At 38.6% G+C, this 19,026-nt stretch overlaps 4 protein-coding genes across 10 annotated transcripts; 2 read left to right on the plus strand and 2 right to left on the minus strand.

Moving 5' to 3' along the window:
* Positions 1-32: 32 nt before the first annotated feature.
* LOC135336597 (bax inhibitor 1-like) lies at positions 33-3,414 on the plus strand. Its single transcript, XM_064532460.1, has 9 exons — positions 33-175; positions 267-372; positions 878-968; positions 1,300-1,329; positions 1,662-1,710; positions 1,901-1,998; positions 2,261-2,340; positions 2,777-2,947; positions 3,234-3,414. Exons 1-9 carry the CDS (start codon positions 114-116, stop codon positions 3,255-3,257), a joined length of 711 nt encoding a protein of 236 aa, XP_064388530.1. The 5' UTR covers positions 33-113; the 3' UTR covers positions 3,258-3,414.
* Positions 3,415-3,563: 149 nt separating this feature from the next.
* LOC135336452 (gamma-aminobutyric acid type B receptor subunit 2-like) lies at positions 3,564-9,760 on the minus strand. 2 transcript variants are annotated; one of them, XM_064532253.1, is made up of 16 exons: positions 9,618-9,760; positions 8,687-8,833; positions 8,326-8,487; positions 7,914-8,030; positions 7,791-7,856; positions 7,502-7,690; positions 7,262-7,370; positions 7,124-7,212; positions 6,026-6,194; positions 5,829-5,973; positions 5,630-5,756; positions 5,487-5,572; positions 5,219-5,396; positions 4,821-5,150; positions 4,472-4,645; positions 3,564-3,877 (listed from the first exon to the last, which is right to left on the minus strand). In XM_064532253.1, the coding sequence occupies exons 1-16, from the start codon at positions 9,687-9,689 to the stop codon at positions 3,719-3,721; spliced, it is 2,319 nt and encodes a 772-aa protein (XP_064388323.1). In that variant the 5' UTR covers positions 9,690-9,760; the 3' UTR covers positions 3,564-3,718. The 2 variants fall into 2 exon arrangements, with proteins under 2 accessions (XP_064388323.1, XP_064388322.1); XM_064532252.1 differs by lacking the exon at positions 9,618-9,760 and adding an exon at positions 8,985-9,455.
* A 15-nt stretch (positions 9,761-9,775) lies between these two features.
* On the plus strand, positions 9,776-16,840 carry LOC135336630 (uncharacterized). Of its 5 annotated transcripts, none has more exons than XM_064532514.1 (6): positions 9,776-9,908; positions 9,965-10,031; positions 10,742-10,771; positions 11,343-11,391; positions 11,507-11,537; positions 16,823-16,840. In XM_064532514.1, coding segments are annotated over exons 1-6 (267 nt in total). In that variant the 5' UTR covers positions 9,776-9,819; the 3' UTR covers positions 16,824-16,840. The 5 variants fall into 5 exon arrangements, with proteins under 5 accessions (XP_064388584.1, XP_064388581.1, XP_064388580.1 ...); XM_064532511.1 differs by lacking the exon at positions 16,823-16,840 and adding an exon at positions 13,810-13,951; XM_064532510.1 differs by lacking the exon at positions 16,823-16,840 and adding an exon at positions 12,011-12,265.
* Positions 12,144-17,794, minus strand: LOC135336448 (gamma-aminobutyric acid type B receptor subunit 2-like). Of its 2 annotated transcripts, XM_064532247.1 has the most exons (16): positions 17,111-17,790; positions 16,818-16,964; positions 16,452-16,613; positions 16,071-16,187; positions 15,948-16,013; positions 15,660-15,848; positions 15,421-15,529; positions 15,287-15,375; positions 14,629-14,797; positions 14,423-14,567; positions 14,222-14,348; positions 14,080-14,165; positions 13,801-13,978; positions 13,292-13,618; positions 12,896-13,069; positions 12,144-12,463 (listed from the first exon to the last, which is right to left on the minus strand). In XM_064532247.1, exons 1-16 carry the CDS (start codon positions 17,378-17,380, stop codon positions 12,293-12,295), a joined length of 2,526 nt encoding a protein of 841 aa, XP_064388317.1. In that variant the 5' UTR covers positions 17,381-17,790; the 3' UTR covers positions 12,144-12,292. The 2 variants fall into 2 exon arrangements, with proteins under 2 accessions (XP_064388317.1, XP_064388316.1); XM_064532246.1 differs by lacking the exon at positions 12,144-12,463 and having other exon boundaries at positions 12,722-13,069; positions 17,111-17,794.
* Positions 17,795-19,026: the final 1,232 nt, after the last annotated feature.

The raw sequence follows: 19,026 nt of genomic DNA on the forward strand, positions 1-19,026 counted from the left end.
TCAAGCTTCAAGGGTTACATCATAGTTGCAGTGTACCTTAGTATATTGCATTGACAACTCGAACCACAGTATTAGAAACTATACCTACGTCTGTCAGAAAGAACACACTCACCATGGATTCCATCTTCAAGACAAACAAATTCTCCATGAAAGCTATATCTGATTTCTCCAACTTGTAAGTACAAACATCATGAACATCTTTATGAAGCCATTAATGATGTACTCACGTACTCACTAGCACTGTATCCATTCTGTTAATTACGTAGGAACAAAACCACGAGGAAGCACTTGAAGAATGTCTACTCTGCATTGGCCCTCACCATGTTGTCAGCCTTCGGGGGAGCTATTGCTTTCTTTGTCACTGGCTTCTCTGTACGTTTATTGATTATTACTATTGGGGCTGTATAGTAGATGCCCCAAACAAGCGTGTATTATCCTATGTACAAAGGTTATGTTTGGTTAACATACCACGTTAAAACTGGCAAAATTGGGGAAACAGAGCTTTAGCCATTATATACACAGAGGTGATCTTTGTTGGGGGGTTGTTTTGTATACAAGCTAGTCATTCGGGACTATACATGTACGTATACGTGTATATTGCAGGTGGCCTTTTTAGTGAGTTTTCTCCATTGTACTTTCATGCTTCAATTTTGTTTTCATTAATATGTACATGTACATGTAGCCCCTAGTGTATGCATGTAGCTCACACTTTTGAACCAACCGTATCAAGCCACACCAAAGTTGCATCAGAAAAATGATTATGCATCATGTATAATAATAATGTGAACAACATAATTACCATGACAATGCAAATTCCTTCAAGAACACGCCCACACACACACACACACACACACACACCGCACGCACACACACGTAGATGTCGTTCTTAGCAGCGATTGGCTCCATTCTCCTGATCATCGGTCTGGTAGCCACACCCAACACGCCACAGAACCAACTCACAAGACTGGGTAAGCTAGTACGGGTTCACAATACGTATACTTTACGTAAATTACCGTAGCTCCACTCTATTTATACGAAATTTAAATATTACGCATAATTATTATATAGTACCATAATTATAAATTCTGTAAATAGGAATAACAACTGCTTAGGGTACAGTTTAAAGTGGTCTTCAAATATTTTGCCACAGTCAATTTTCAATTGTGTTTTTTTTGAATTCACGTTATCAGTCGTACTTGAGTGCTACATGCTTGTGCATTACACAATGAGAGTGACAGGTAGCAACAATGGCAACTGTACTATAGTGTGTTGTTTCACTTCCTCTTGTGTTGGTTGCAGGAATGCTGTGTGGAATTGGAGGATGTACAGGTAAGAGCGTGGTTGCTAGGGACTGTAGTACAGTCATGTGAGGTGCTTTCCCCTTGTACTGATTACATGTACATTTTTAGGTGCTTTCCCCTTACATTTGCTTGCTAATAACGTACATGTACATGTAGATAGGGTGTTTTCCCCTTGTACTAGTTACATTCGATTGTAGACAAGTCGGTCACTTGTACACTTAGTTACATAGTGGTATCCGTATTAAATCCTTGTTTCCAACACACACACGCACGCACGCACGCACACACACACACACGCACACACACACACACACACACACACACACACACACACACACGCACACACACACACACTTACAGGCTTCTCACTTGGGCCCCTGCTCAGCATGGTGCTTGAAATCAACCCAAGGTATAACTACTACACTAGTACTGTACAAATGCAACCACTGTAATAAGTTTTGTGCAAAATTAATGTGTTTCACTATACCTGGCCTTTAGAGAAAATAGCCGTCAAATTAGTAAGGGCATAATCTTTGCTCTTGAGATCAGAGTGATATACTATAAAATATATGTTTTATTTGCTTCCCCTCTCCTTGCAGCATAATACCAACTGCCTTCCTGGGTACTTGTGTTATCTTCGCCTGCTTCAGTCTGGCTGCCCTGCTCAGTGAGAAGAGGTCATTCCTCTATCTTGGAGGTGAGTTCAATCTTTGCTTGCCTCCACTGTTTAACTGCTCACTATATTATCTAAAGCTCTGTGTGCATTACATTCTACATGTAGCTCTGATAAACTGTACACATGTACATGTATGTATAGCGCATAATTCTGTTTTTTCGTTTGAGTTTTTGGAGCAGAGTTTTGTGAAAACAACACTTTCTGAAGTTGAATGTAATGCCGATACTACACTTAGTAATACTGGTAGAGTCCATGTGATTGTATATCCCTCCTATTACTTCAGGTTTTCTGATGTCGGGACTGAGCATGCTCTGTCTCATGATGTTCATCAACATCTTCATTGGCTCCTATATGGCATTCCAGGTGAGTAGTACTAGTACCCATAACATACGTGCAAGTATGACACCAGTACTAGTACCCATAGGTAAATTTTGTGGTGAGTATTCAGCCTGCAGTACATGTACTCATGGGATGCGTACAAGTGTGAAACTATTGTGCCTGGAAAGTGTCTATTGTGCATTGAACTAGCTATCCATGATTGTACATTCACAAACAATGTAACAGACACTAAAACAATGCAATGTGCACTGTACACATAGATATGTTATGTAAGGCAGCTGGTAAAGGCTTCTCTCTGATAAATCCATAATTATCAATCCAATAGTTAGCTAATGATTGGTGATGCCTATACCTTATCATAATTATTGTATAAGCTCTTTTGTTCTTTAGTGTGCTTATAATAATAGTAACATACATAATTATCTAAAATAATTACTATTTTCACTACAATCCCATGCAGATTGAGCTGTACGGAGGCCTGCTCCTGTTCTGTGGCTTCATACTGTTTGACACCCAGCTGATTGTGGAGAAGTGCGAGCGTGGAGACAACGACTACATCTGGCACTCGCTAGACCTCTTCCTCGACTTTGTTAACATATTCCGTCGTCTGCTCATTATTCTGGCTTCCAAGGTACGACCTATACTGTATGACATAATATATACTACATGTACGTACCGGTATGTGCAAATGTACACAGTCTACATTTTCATAAGGTATATAACTCTCCTATGTACAGTTTTTGTATAATTATCAATGCTCGTAGTCATTGTGTCACTTTGAAAGTCCGCTATAGGGTATATATATCTGATCATAAGAGACCACATGTACTAGTGGAATGTCAATTGTACACATTAAATAATACGGTTTGTGTTGTAAAGTACTGTGCTCTAATGATGTGTTTGCTTCACCTCTGCAGGAGAAGAAGAAAAGCAACAAGTGAACAAATCATAAGCAAGAGACGTTATTAAAACTGAGGAGCGTATTATAATTGTTAGCATATAATTATACAAACATTACTGGTCTTTGATTGTTTAGTGTAACCGTGTCTTCTTCCATAAGTTTTGTCTCTAAACTCCCAACATGTTATTGCAATTTGACGTACGCCAATATATAATAGTACTATATAGCTGGAGTTATGATAGATGCATGATGCTTCAACACTACGACAGGACAGTATCTATGAGGCTATGAAGGAGTTGGGCAGACGCACATCACGTGACATACGACAGATTGATCCAAATTAAGAGAAGTTGATCAACGTATTATTATGATGTGTATATAATTATTATAATTATACAGATCGATATAACGAACAATCATCTAGTAAATAATTTAATGGAAGAACAAAACGTTCAATCAAACTAATTATCTCTACAACTGTTTTTCAAAGTCCCTTTTTGACTACACGCGATGACCAATATGAAATGTGGAGCCATCATCTGCCCAGCTCACTTCCAACTCGTCAAAAGACATGTCCTCAGACTGTTCCTCACCGTGGTCATGACGACAGAAAGTGGTAGTCACATTGCGATTCCTGTCAGATCTCTCCTTCTGACGCTTCTATATGCAGGGCAAAATAAATGTCATCATTCAGTGTAGCAAACATTTACAGTGCATGCATATAATTAATATAATTATACCGTTATATATAGCGGATAATTTTCGTGGGGTAAAATATTCGTTATTTTCGTGGGCAAGCTGACCTCCACGAAATTTTAACGTAGGCGTGGCTTACCGGAACGTAGGAATGCAGTGCAGGCAACGAGACTAAACAAAATTTTTACTCACGAAAACCACTGTTTCTCGAGTTGAACGAATTTTTTTACCCCACGAAACTTACCCGCTTAATACCAACTGGTCTGCAAAACACTCCTTCAACATAAGAGATAATTATATTATACTGAGTACAAAACGTTCTAATTGGCCAAAATTCTTCAACATTTTTATTGGTTCCTATACTATGGCATTATAGGTACCGTATAGCGGGGACTCGGTATATTTCGAGGGTATAAATGTTTGCTGTTTTTGCTGGTTAATAAGCACGAACATGAATTTGATTCCGCGAAAATTAAAGCGTTCAAAGAAAGTTACACCCTCAAAATATACCCGCTCTACAGTATAGTAAACAGTTGTTTCAAAGTGCACTTGAAAAACCTCAGTAATAGTTTGTTCCAGCTTCTTCACTCTGGCCTTCAACTCTTGGCATTCTTCGCAGTCTGATCTCCCAGCGTCATTCACAAAGATGGTTGAGAGTGGAGCTACTTTGCCAAGGGGGTCGTTAACGCTGAAGATGTGGTTACCATCCGGATCTCGATACAAGTTCAACATCTACAGAAAAAATATGCATGCATTCATCACAATGTGGCTATAATTATAACAGATAAATAATATTATACTGTTCAGTGAAATTTGTTTATTAAGTTTGTCCAAATGAACTCTTGGTCAGACCAACCAATGAATCTCATAATTATGCCATATTAACATTTTTGAACGCAAAATGTACCTTGGGAATGAATACCAGTCCCTGCATTATCATTGTCACCAGCACGACAGATGTAGCCACAACAACAGGGTAAGTGTTAACTCTATTTCTCAAGGTAAAAGTTGCAATTAATTGGATTAAAGAGACGAGACTTGCAAGGTAGACGATTGCTGCAATGTGCTTGGCATCATTTAATCCTTTGATTTGAACTTTTCTTGTCTTGACGGCCATAAACAGAGCACAGATCTGTAAAATTGCAATTGTTCCATATATAATGGCCGTGGTAACTGTTCGCAAGTTGGGCACTCGACTGCAATTGTAATATTCATATTGTGTGTCGATTTTTCGTTCCTGCATGGATAATTTATACATGCATGTATAATTATATATGTAAGAGGAATCATCCATGCACAGCATACCCCAACAAGCCCTCTCAGCTGATCCTCATTAAGTCTTCTCTCCAACTCGTATCCTGGAGCAGCTATCTCCACACCGAAGTACACGAGGAGTACAATTATCTCCAGAGAAAACAGTAGAAGAACAAACGTGAGGAGTTGGCAGTCTGTAATAGCTCTCTTCTTAGCAGAGTCTGGATTTCTGCATGCAAATATTGAATTGCTTGAATGTTCAATACATATATAAGTGACTCTGCTCTATCGATCTAAGTATATTACTCTCGAAGCTTGCCTGAAAATGTAATAGATTCTCCAGAGTTTGGCAACAATGGTGCCCATGAATAGAAAATAGCCACTTCCCAGAAACCCAATTTGAAGCTAAAGATGTGACACACAGTATTATACATGTGAAAAGATGAAAGGTATACTACTTACGCAACAAGATGCAAGTACTACATCTGTGTTTGTTGAGGGAATAAGATACCAGTACACTGAGGTATAGATGAACAGACATCCGATGATTATCAGGTAATTGAGGTTGGGACTTGTTAGTCGAACAATCCTGAAAGTAAACCATGCACGTATACAGTAATTATGATTGATATGAGCAGATTGTAATTGATAATAAACCCACTTTGTTTTCCTGTAGGCATAATTGAATACACAACAGACTAGTGTTGAGATGATACCAGCAGTTGCAAATAAATAATAAACAACAGCTAATGGAGTGGACACGGTAACTATCACACTGACAAGTTTGCCATCATATGGAATTCCATCTATACAGAACGAGATGAATTATAACAGAAATGAAGATTCACCGTACCCTACCTGGCCATATGGTTTTGTTGTCATAAAGTGTCAATTCACTATGCATGTACGATCCTATAGTAACAGCATTCAAGTTACTCCATTGTGACTCTTCAGTTTGATATTGTATCACCAGTATCTCAATGCCATCAGTCGATCGCTCCCCGCCATTGGTAAATCTCACATGACCCTGCAAGCAGCCACCTCCATGTAATCAGGATTGCATGCAAAGATCAATGATGTGTAACTATAATTATATTATGGCACTGAGGGAAATCTGTCTTTAATGGTGGCCATTGGTCAATTGCAAATAAACAATGGTTGTAATAAAAAGAGGTGGCCTTTAAGACTTTAGTGTCATGATTCAACCTGGCTTAGACAATTAGTTTAATGTACGTAGTGGGCAATCATAATTATAACCGTTAGCAGGACTGTTTCGTGGGTGAACATTTTCGCTATTTGGCTCGAAAGCCCTCAGAATAATTTTTGTGGGAGGTTGTGTGGCCATTATAATTTCGCGGTAACTGCTCAGTCCTCGAAAAATGCGAAATGTTTGCACTTCATGAATATTTCCTGCTATACTTATGGTTATGGTCTTACAAAATGAATCCTTATGAATAGTTGAAATTATGTTATAATAAATAAATTAATGTGACAGGGCCTAGGAAAACAACCCTTATGGAGCAAACTAATTAATTGTATTTTATTGCTTAATTAAATAAAGCAGTGCTTAAGCTTCAAATTGATTACAATATCACTCACTTTGCACCTTCCTACCCCAAAATATTTTCGGGTGAAAGGGGGACAGTATTGACCTACCGTTTTGAGAAACTAATGTTCGAAGTTCTATCCACATACAAGAACAGCATGAAAAAATTCAATGGCTGCCTTGTAACGGCTATACAAAAAAAAATTTTCGGATAAAAAATTTTTTTTTAGTTAGAGGAGATATTGAAGTTACTTCTTATGAAAGAAAACCAAAATCCTAAAATAGCTCTAAATATTTTACTTTGTAGTGTACTGAACATTATTAGTTTGCTCCATAAGGGTTGTTTTCCTAGGCCCTGTCACCAGTCATGCATACAATTTGTTTATTGTTTATTTATATAATCCATTTACTGTTTTTCCAATGAAGTCAGTTTCTTGAATATTACTGTACAACTGGTCCATTTGAGAGTCTTGATAAGTGCAGTCGATATCACCAAACTCTGGACGAAATTCGAATAATTGGAGCACAATTAAATACTTTTGGTATACCTGTCACGGTTTTGTTGAGTGCCAAAGCAAGTGTCCAGACAGCATCGTAGCAATACTTAGCCTGTGATCCGCCAGTAAAGTTAGAGATATCAGTATCCTCAGAAATATTCTAGGAAAAGCACACAAAGATCAATTAACCTTTTAAAATTACCACGAAGTGGATGACTTACTGTGATGTATGTACATAGCTAGCTATATACCTATCAAGATATATATAAAGAGTAATCTCACTTTGATTACCTGCTGTTTACGAACAATGTAATCTTGATTTAGTTGCAGTCCAAGTGAATGGCTCAGCACATCAGCTCGTTGATTAGAAGAGCAGCCGTAACGTCCATCCTCTGATTGTGATGATACCCACCAGTTGCTGTTTTGTTCACTAACCAATACAAACTCATGTTTGGGATACTTCACACTTTGCTGGAATGCCTGTATTCACAATGGGAAAGGATCTATAGTTACCGGAAGAACTAATCAGTATCGTGATCTATAATACTCAGGGCGATATTCACAACTGCTATATTCGTACCTGACAAAGCAAGTGTCGAGCCATTTCCGAAGACATCACCAGTATGAATATCCTTACGTCAGAGTCCTGTATTTATTTATGAAGTCATGATTATGAAAGTAACGAGCACATGAAAGATCTTACAAATATATCTTTGCCACAGCTCCCGATCACTTTTAGCGAGTCTCCTTGGAGATCCATAGTTGTGACAGAGAGGGTAATGTTCAGGTCCATCACTTCCTCCTTCAACGCTTTAATCATCTATAAATACATGCATACATCCACATTATTTCTTATTACACATTACACAAGCATCTTCTGTTATTTAATGACAGTAGTCAAAGCACTTAGCCTCCATTATTGATTAGTGTGAACGGTAGTATTACAAAATAGAGGTATTTATATTCCTATATACACTCCCTTTGTATAATGAGTGCATGAGGAAGAGCATGCGAAGGTGTCTATAATATAAGAACAAGAACAATTAAAGATCATATACCACTAAACAACGTCAGCTAGCATCACGTTAATACTGTTGCTCATAGTTTCAACGTACTTGAGTGTATTCTTGCTTGTTCTCCACCATGAGAGCCACTTTCGTCCATTCATAAGAGGCTATGATGCTAACGAGAGCAGGTACAAGCACTAACTTGGAGGGATGAGTTCTAAACACATTTAAATCTCTTGCATCACTTTGTACAGTCTGAGAGCACAGTATCTGCACAACAAAATTATTCGTTTCGATATCACGCCCATGCATGCAGAGACTATAATAATGAGATGCGATAATGGAGATTGTACAAAACTTTTGTTCAAGACACAAAGTTGATACAGGAAACCTATAGCTATATATAGTTGCCTCTGTATAATTACATACATGGGCATGCATATAATAATATAGTGAACAATTTCCATACCTCAGGGACATTGAAGTGATTGCCCACATAAGACGAAACAAGTGATGTGCTAGTGCAACCTGCAGTGATTAAGCCAAGTTTCTTACAGCCATCTGGTCTGCTATCCAGTTGTGTGAAGGTCTTATCCACCAAGTCACTTCCAGAGCACTGCATTGAAATAAAACTTGTCTCAGTCCCTGCATGTGCAGTCAACCTGCCACTATAGAAGAGCAGCATGTATAACTGTGCAATTATATGTACTGTACTATACAGTTATACACAGTTTACATGTTATATATAAAGGACATTTATTATTTACACCAGAATAAGTCAGAGTGTAGTGAAGAGAATATCCACTCAAAATGTCTGAGCGATTATTGATGATGTCGAGAGACAATCTCACAGCTGCAAGTACTGAGCTATTCTCAAGTGAACCTCCAACCAATAATCCAAAGTAAAGGGAGCCAATGTCAGGATCAGGAGAAATCGTTGGATAAACTGGTAAATCATTATTTTGCCCTTCAGTGCTTCCACCACAGATGAGAGTGAGAGTTACACACAGCAGCGAAAATAAACTTGAGCTAAGCATAGTATTGTCAATAGAAACGAACAGCTATATATAGCCTATATAGATCTGTCAGTCAAATCTCTGCTCACTTGTTAGCAGACTGAAATGCTACAGTAAGTATAGATCTATCTATATACATAGTAATAGTCTGTCTCAATGATAATGATAATTATGCCTCGAGGCGTAGCCGCACGAGGGATACGGAAAAGCTGACTGTGTGTGTGTCTGTGTGTCTGTGTGTCTGTTCCAGCTGTAACTGCTCAACGGTTGCAATGCGACGAAAACTAACAGCTTCTATAGGCTTCTAGCCACGTTCTCTTGGATTTTGATTCGTGGATTAGCAAACTAAAGCTTCTTTCTCGAGTTATGGCTAGTTTGACTCACATTGAAGGCTGTTGCGGTCTCTTCAGAATCTTTCATAGCATCATCTGTCCGCACATACTTTCTATTCAACATATGAGTTAGCCTTGCACTAAAGCGCTAGCTTTTTGTTAGCTACAAGACTCAGAAAATATCTGTTAAAACAGCTAGCTAGCAGTAGCCATTGATCTGTTTGGACACACCCTTTATTATTCCTGTGGATGTAATGCGCATGCGCGCTCATTCCCCACGTGTGAGAAACCAAGATCCAGATCCAGATCCTCCTGGCAGAATCATCTTTGTCTTGAGGGCCTGGTAAGCCACAAAACACTACCATATAACAATATAGATAACAATATGCATGTACACAGGTCTGATATTATATACACTGAACTACAGATCCTGGAAGAATCAATTTTCTTCTTTCTTGAGGTCCTGGTAAGCCACATAATACAATAAATAACAACAATAGATGCATGTAAATAAGTCTTTTCTTCTCAGTGACTTTATATAGGTAAGCTAACTTTAATATAAAATTCGGATCAGGTGTCATATACGGCACCGGATGTAATTTTGAAGGGGGAGGGGTTCGGGTTAGCTTAGGGAAAATAACAAAAATTAGGGCGTGTCCACATCCGGTGCACATCCGGTGCCGTATATGACACCTGATCCTAAAATTCATTATAGAAACTAATATAACACTCTAATACTTTTGAGCGAAAGCAAAAACATGGCGAGAGGCATTAGCACAGCGCCAGCTTGAACACTAGTTATTGTGTGCAATCCATGCAAACTTTTATACTAAATGCATGCAAGCACCTTGTTTTCTTTTGTGCTAGAAGTTACAATAACCATCCAAATAACGATCATACAGATCTACCGTATCATAGTTTGGGAATAACAATAACCAATAATAATAACCAATAATAATAATAATAATAGTATATCTATAGTATGTCTATATTGAATGTGCAGTAATAATAATAATAATTCACAGTCAATTTTCAATTGTGTTTTTTTAGAATTCACGTTATCAGTCGTACTTGAGTGTTACGTGCTTATGCATTACACAATGAGAGTGACAGGTAGCAACAATGGTGGCAACTGTACTATAGTGTGTTGTTTCACTTCCTCTGTGTTGGTTGCAGGAATGCTGTGTGGAATTGGAGGATGTACAGGTGAGAGTGTGGTTGCTAGGGACTGTAGATACAGTCATGTGAGGTGCTTTCCCTTGTACTGATTACATGTACATTTTTTAGGTGCTTTCCCCTAACATTTGCTTGCTAATAACGTACATGTACATGTAGATAGGGTGTTTTCCCCTTGCACATGTTACATTCGATTGTAGACAAGTCGGTCACTTGTATACTTGTACACTTAAAATTAGTTTCTGTATTAAATCCTTGTTTCCAACATGCACACACACACACACACACACACACGCACACACACACACACACACGCACACACACGCACACACACACACACACACGCACACACACGCACACACACACACGCACACACACACACACACGCACAGACACACGCACACACGCACAGACACACACATGCACGCACAGACACACACATGCACGCACACACACACACACGCACCCACGCACACACGCACGCACACACACACGCACTCACGCACGCATGCACTCACGCACACACGCATACCCACACACACACACACACAACACACGCACGCACGCACACACACACACACACACACACACACACTTACAGGCTTCTCACTTGGGCCCCTGCTCAGCATGGTGCTTAAAATCAATCCAAGGTATCACTTAATTGTATGCAGTACTTGTTGCAAATGGAGCTGTGGATATCTGCATGTACAGTATATGTTTATACCATAAATATTGACCCCCGCCCACACACACACACACACACAGGGTCACAGGGGATCACACAAGAGAGAAAATAGTGAGTGACAGAGACCATCATTACTGGAGTGTTGCAGTATACCCAATCTTGCATGCACTGTCAGTTCTTATAGAGCTATAGAGCTACAGAATACATCTCTTTTATAGTTTTGATATTACAACCTCCTCCCCTCCGTTTAATCAATGGTTCGGAGATGTGTGATTCAAAGCTTAGATGTTCAGATGGTATCATCAATGTTCATATTTATTTTGAGAGATGAAATGATTGGTTAAATACCATGCATTATAGGGGATAGTCGTCCAAGGCCAAAAACTGACGCCTGTAGCTAAAGTGGTTGACTACTAATAAGGTTTGCATTTCAAGTGAAGTGACAATTAAGTGATTAAATTCATATTTTAGTGTTGATATCCCAACTTCATCCAAAGTTAGCCTCTAAAACTAGCCATTTTGTGTACATAATTATAGTCCCCTCATAATGATGAGTGTCCTCTTGTGAAATATCCTTCACCCAGTGCCATGGGTCTGTGTGCATGCATGGAGACATGCATGTGAACCTATGACAGGACGGTATCTATGAGGATATGAAGGAGTTGGGCAGACGCACATCACCTGACGTACGACAGATTGATTTGATGTATTCAAAGAGAAGTTGATCAACGTATTATTATGGTGTGTATATTATAATTATACAGATCGATATAATGAACAATCATCTAGTAAATAATGTAATGGAAGAACAAAACGTTCAATCAAACTAATTATCTCTACAACTGTTTTTCAAAGTCCCTTTTTGACTACACTCGATGACCAATATGAAATGTGGAGCCATCGTCTGCCCAGCTCACTTCCAACGTCCCTTCCAACTCGTCAAAAGACATGTCCTCGGAGTGTTCCTCACCGTGGTCATGACGACAGAAAGTGGTAGTCACGTTGTGATTTCTGTCAGATCTCTCCCTCTGACGCTTCTATATGCAGGGCAAAATAAATGTCATCATTCAGTGCATGTAGCAAACATTTACAGTCATGCATATAATTGTAGTAGTCTATATATAATACCAACTGGTCTACAAAACACTCCTTCAACGTAAGAGATAATTATATTATACTGAGTACAAAACGTTCTAATTGGTACACCCAAATTCTTCAACACTTTTATTGGTTCCTATACCATTGGTTCCTATACCATGGTACAGGTACCGTATAGCGGGGATCCGGTATTATAATTATTTCGAGGGTATAAATGTTCGCAATTTTCGCTGGTTAATTATAAGCATGTTTACGAATTTAATTCCGCGAAAATTAGAGCGTTCTAAGGGTTTTTCCGAGAAGTTTACACCCTCGAAATATATCTGCTCTACAGTATAGTAAACAGTTGCTTCAAACTGCACTTGAAAAACCTCAGTAATCGTTTGTTCCAGCTTCTTCACTTTGGCCTTCAACTCTTGGCATTCTTCACGGTCTGATCTCCCAGCGTCATTCACAAAGATGGTTGAGATTGGAGCTACTTTGCCAAGGGGATCGTTTACGCTGAAGATGTGGTTACCATCCGGATCTTGATACAAGCTCAACATCTACAGAAAAGAATATGCATGCATTCATCACAATAATTATGGCTATATTATGCTGTTAAGTGAAATTTATCTATTTGTCCAAATGAACTCTAATTGGTCAGACCATAGATAGAGTATCTATGGTCAGACCAACCAGGCGCCTTTGTTATTTTTGTTTATTTTCTGAGGTTCCAATGAATCTCATAATTATGCCAAATTAACATTTTTGCACGCAAAATGTACCTTGGGAATGAATACCAGCCCCTGCATTATCATCACCAGCATGGCAGATGTGACCACAACAGCAGGGAAAGTGTTAACTCTATTTCTCAAGGTGAAAATTCCTATTAATTGGATTAAAGAGCCGAGACTTGCAAGGTAGACAATTGCTGCAATGTACTTGGCATCATTTAAACCTTTGATTTGAACTTTTCTTGTTTTGACGGCCATAAATAAAGCACAGACCTGTAAAACTGCAATTGTTCCATATAAAATGGTCAAGGTAACAGTTCGCGAGTTGGGAACTCGACTGCAACTATAAAATTCATATTGTGTGTCGATTTCTCGTTCCTGCATGGATATACATGATAATATCATATATAATATTATTATAAGGAATGATGTATAGTGGCTCAATTGTCAGTGATTATAATTATAGAGAGCATGCAGGCAGCGAGTAATTGGTATAATAATAGGAAATGACTGTAAAATTATATAGCTACGTATGTATAATTATAATAGTCCTCTCATACCCCAACAAGCCCTCTCGGCTGGTCCTGATTAAGCACTCTCTCCAACCTATATCCTGGAGCAGCTGTCTCCACACCGAAGTACACGAGGAGTACAATTATCTCCAGAGAAAACAGCAAAAGAACAAAAATGAGGAGTTGGCAGTCTGTAATAGCTCTCTTCTTAGCAGAGTCTGGATTTCTGCATGCAAGTATAGGACCAATTTATTGCTTGAATATTCAGATGCAGCTATATACGTAAGTGGCTCTCTACGTAGTACTCTCAAAGCTTGAATTGATTACCTGAAAATGTAATAGATTCTCCAGAGTTTGGCAACGATGGTGCCCATGACAAGAAAATAGCCACTTCCCAGAAGTCCAATTTGAAACTGAAAATGTGACACACAGTATATACATGTGAAAAGACGAAAGGTAAACTACTTACGCAACAAGATGTAAGTACTACATCTGGGTTTGTTGAGGGAATAAAATACCAGTACACTGAGGTATAGATGAACAGACATCCGATGATTATCAGGTAATTGAGGTTGGGACTTGTTAGTCGAACAATCCTGAAAGTAAACCATGCACGTATACAGTAACTATATGATTGGTATGAGCAGATTGTAATTGATAATAAACCCACTTTGTTTTCCTGTAGGCATAATTGAATACACAACAGACTAGTGTTGAGATGATACCAGCAGTTGCGAATAAATAATAAACAACAGCTAATGGAGTGGACACTGTAACTATCACACTGACAAGTTTGCCATCATATGGAATTCCATCTACAGAACATTTCAAGATAAATTATAACAGAAATGAAGATTCACCACACATTTTTCCTACCTGGCCATATGGTTTTGTTGTCATAAAGTGTCAATTCACTCTGCACGTAGGATCCTATAGTAACAGCATTCAAGTTACTCCATTGTGACTCTTCAGTTTGATATTGTATCACCAGTATCTCAATGTCATCAGTCAATCGCTCCCCGCCATTGGTAAATCTCACATGACCCTGCAAGCAGCCACCTCCATGTATAATCAGGATTGCATGCAAAGATCAATGATATGTAACGATAATAATATAGCACTGAGGGAAATCTGTCTTTAATGGTGGCCATTGGTCAAACAAACAATGGTTGTAATAAAAAGAGGTGGCCTTTAAGACTTTAGTGTCATGATTCAACCTGGCTTAGACAATTAGTTTAATGTACGTAGTGGGCAATCATAATTATAGCCGTTAGCAGGACAGTTTCGTAGGTGAACATTTTCGCTAATGGGCTCAAAAGCCCTCAGAATAATTTTCGTGGGAGGTTGTGTGGCCAGTTATAATTTCGCGGTAACTGCTCAGTCCTCAAAAAACGCGAAATGTTTGCACTTCATGAATATTTCCTGCTATACTTATGGTTATGGTCTTACAAAATGAATCCTTATGAATGGTTGAAATTATGTTATTGTACAGTCATGCATACAATTTGTTTATTGTTTATTATAATCCACTTACTGTTTTTCCAATGAAGTCAGTTTCTTGAATATTATTGTACAACTGATCCATTTGAGAGTCTTGATAAGTGCAGTTGATATCACCAAACTCTGGATGGAATTTGAATATTTGGAGCACAATTAAACTTTTGGTACCTGTCACGGTTTTGTTGAGTGCCAAAGCAAGTGTCCAGACAGCATCGTAGCAATACTTAGCCTGTGATCCGCGAGTAAAGTTAGAGATATCAGCATCCTCAGAAATATTCTGGGAAAAACACACAAAGATTTTAAAATTACCACGTATTAAGTTAGTGGATGACTTACTGTGATTTATATTACATAGCTAGCTATATACCTATCAAGGTATATATAAAGAGTAATCTCACTTTGATTACCTGCTGTTTACGAACAATGTAATCTTGATTTAGTTGCAGTCCAAGTGAATGGCTCAGCACATCAGCTCGTTGATTAGAAGAGCAGCCGTAACGTCCATCCTCTGATTGTGATGATACCCACCAGTTGCTGTTTTGTTCACTAACCAATACAAACTCATGTTTGGGATACTTCATACTTTGCTTGAATGCCTGTATTCACAATGGGAAAGGATCTATAGTTACCGGAAGAACTAATCAGTATCATGATCTATATACTCAGGGCGATATTCACGACTACTATATTCGTACCTGACAAAGCAAATGTCGAGTCATTTCTGAAGACATCACCAGTATGAATATCCTTACATCAGAGTCCTGTATTTATTTATAAAGTCATGATTATGACAGTAACGAGTGCAGGAAAGATCTTACAAATATATCTTTGCCACAGCTCCCGATCACTTTCAGCGAGTCTCCTTGGAGATCAATAGTTGTGACAGAGAAGGTAATGTTCAGGTCCACAACTTCCTCCTTCAACTCTTTAATAATCTATAAATATCATGCATGCACATTATTTTAGCATTCTTCAGTGGTCAAAGCATTTAGCCCCCTCGATTATAAATTATTTTTCTATTTATTAGTATTAACGGCCGGTCCATACAAAATAGCATATTTGTATACACTTCCTTTTGTATTAGCGAGGAAGAGCATGCGAAGGTGTATGGCTATAATTATAAGGAAAAGGGTCATACCACTAAACAACAGCTATATTATAGCCTCACGTTAATACTGCTGCTCATAGTTTCAACATACTGGTGTGTATTCTTGCTTGTTCTCCACCATGAGAGCCACTTTCGTCCATTCATAAGAGGCTATGATGCTAACGAGAGCAGGTACAAGCACTAACTTGGAGGGATGAGTTCTAAACACATTCAAATCTCTTGCATCACTTTGTACAGTCTGAGAGCACAGTATCTGCACAACATAATTATTTGTGGTTTGATATCGTGCCCAGAGACTATAATAATGACAAGCAATAATGGAGATTGTACAAAACTTTCGTTCGAGACACACAAATTAAGTTAATACAGGAAACCTATAGCTATATATAGTTGCCTCTATATAATTATTATATAATTGCATACATACATGGGCATGCATATAACAATTTCCATATACCTCAGGGACATTGAAGTGATTGCCCACATAAGATGAAACAAGTGATGTGCTGGTGCAACCTGCAGTGATCAAGCCAAGTTTCTTACAGCTATCTGGTCTGCCATCCAGTTGTGTGAAGGTCTTGTCCACCAAGTCACTTCCAGAGCACTGCATTGAAATAATAATTGTCTCAGTCCCTGCATGTGCAGTCAACCTGCCACTAGAAGAGCAGCATGTATATAACTATATAATTATAACATATGTATACTGCACTATACAGTTATATATACAGTTTACATTATATAAAGACATACACCAGAATAAGTCAGAGTGTAGTGAAGAGAATATCCACTCAAAATGTCTGAGCGATTATTGATGATGTCGAGAGACAATCTCACAGCTGCAAGTACTGAGCTATTCTCAAGTGAACCTCCAACCAATAATCCAAAGTAAAGGGAACCAATGTCAGGATCAGGAGAAACTGTTGGATAAACTGGTAAATCATTATTTTGCCCTTCAGTGCTTCCACCACAGATGAGAGTGAGAGTTACACACAGCAGCGAAAATAAACTTGAACTAAGCATAGTATTGTCAATAGAAACGAACAGCTATATATAGCCTATATAGATCTATCAGTCAAATCTCTGCTCACTTGTTAGCAGGCTGAAATGCTACAGTAAGTTCTGTCTCAATGATATAATTATTGTGTGCAATCCATACAAACTTATACTAAATGCATGCGAGCACCTTGTTTTCCCTTGTGCGGGAAGTTACAATAAACATCCAAATAACGATCATCATAGTCTTAGATCTACCATAATTATATAGTTTGGGAATAACCATATCTATGTATAGTATCTATACTGTCAATTTGTAAGCAGATCAATAGATCTAACTCACATGCGCTCCATGTCCATGTATGCATGGAGCGTAAGCTCAATTTAACACCTGACGGAAAACATACCAACCCCTCGTGTAGACTCGCCAGCCAGCCCTTCCTCGGGGAAGGGCTGGCTGGCGAGTCTAACCCTCATGCACAGCCAGAGTCTCTTGGTTTGTGACACCTTCATACTGAATATTGTATGAAACATATTGCCAATGATGAGTTGTTTACTGTGGAAGTCATTGTCCTGAGCCTGGTTTGGGCTGTTGGAGGTGAGTTTTCTTAATAGATAATAAAATTTGAGCCATAATAAAAGCTTGAGCTAACTTAGATCTATTATCTACAGCTATAGCAAATAGATAATTCTTCTACCGAGGTTTTGGCCAGTGTTCGTCAATGTCTTGTTTCTGGTTTGGAAATCACCTTACCACTAGTGAGGGAGGGTTATCATTATTCATTATTGTGACATCACTTCCTGTAAAACCCATTTCCTGTTAATTAAAATAACCACACTGGATATACAATAAAACCACAAATATGAAAAAGGAAAATCTTACCTAATCTATGCTGCAATCTATGCTATTTATCATGTGACACACCCACAAGTAGGTGTGGCTAATGAAAATAATGGAGTGATGTCATAATAATGAGTTTTTTGATGAGGCAGTGAAATTTGAGGAGGGAGGTAACCAGAAACAAGACATTGATTAACATTGGCCTTTACTATAAGCCATTTTTTGGTATAGCTAGATCTATATATACTCTATCCGCAACACAAGCTATATAGTTCTATAGCTGTCTATACAGCAAATTAAGCCTTTATGTAATTAATTGGTACCATCTTGTATAATAATAGTACTCTTTATTTGATAGTGTGTATGAATATTATTTCTGCTAAGAAACTTAGCACGAGACACTAAGACTCCAAAGCGACAGCAGAAAGAGCTTGCCGCAAGTTCTTTCTGCCGAACTGCAAGCAAGGGATGTCAGATGCATGCCGCTTGGACCATGGAAACTCCTGAGCATCCGTATAGGAGACGACGTGCTGCTCCAAAACTATATGGTTGAACATAATAAATTATTATAGTCTCGCTCTTTTTGCAGTATGAATTAATTGTGCATTTCAGGGCCGTAGGAACGCCTTGAAGTGCGGGGAAGCCCATGTGACTCTGCAGGCAGTATAGAGGGGGGTATTACGGTTCTTGGATAGTTGCAGCTATAGACCTTGATATAGACTATGCCGGTGTCATAGGCGCGAGTGACTCCCCCAAATAATGACTCCTGGTCACTCTTACCTAGTCACCAGTGACCCCGGCCGGTCAGCAAGGTAAAATCACTTCAGAATAA

The sequence above is a fragment of the Halichondria panicea genome, chromosome 5 (genome assembly GCF_963675165.1).
Source record: "Halichondria panicea chromosome 5, odHalPani1.1, whole genome shotgun sequence".
Lineage (NCBI taxonomy): Eukaryota > Metazoa > Porifera > Demospongiae > Suberitida > Halichondriidae > Halichondria > Halichondria panicea.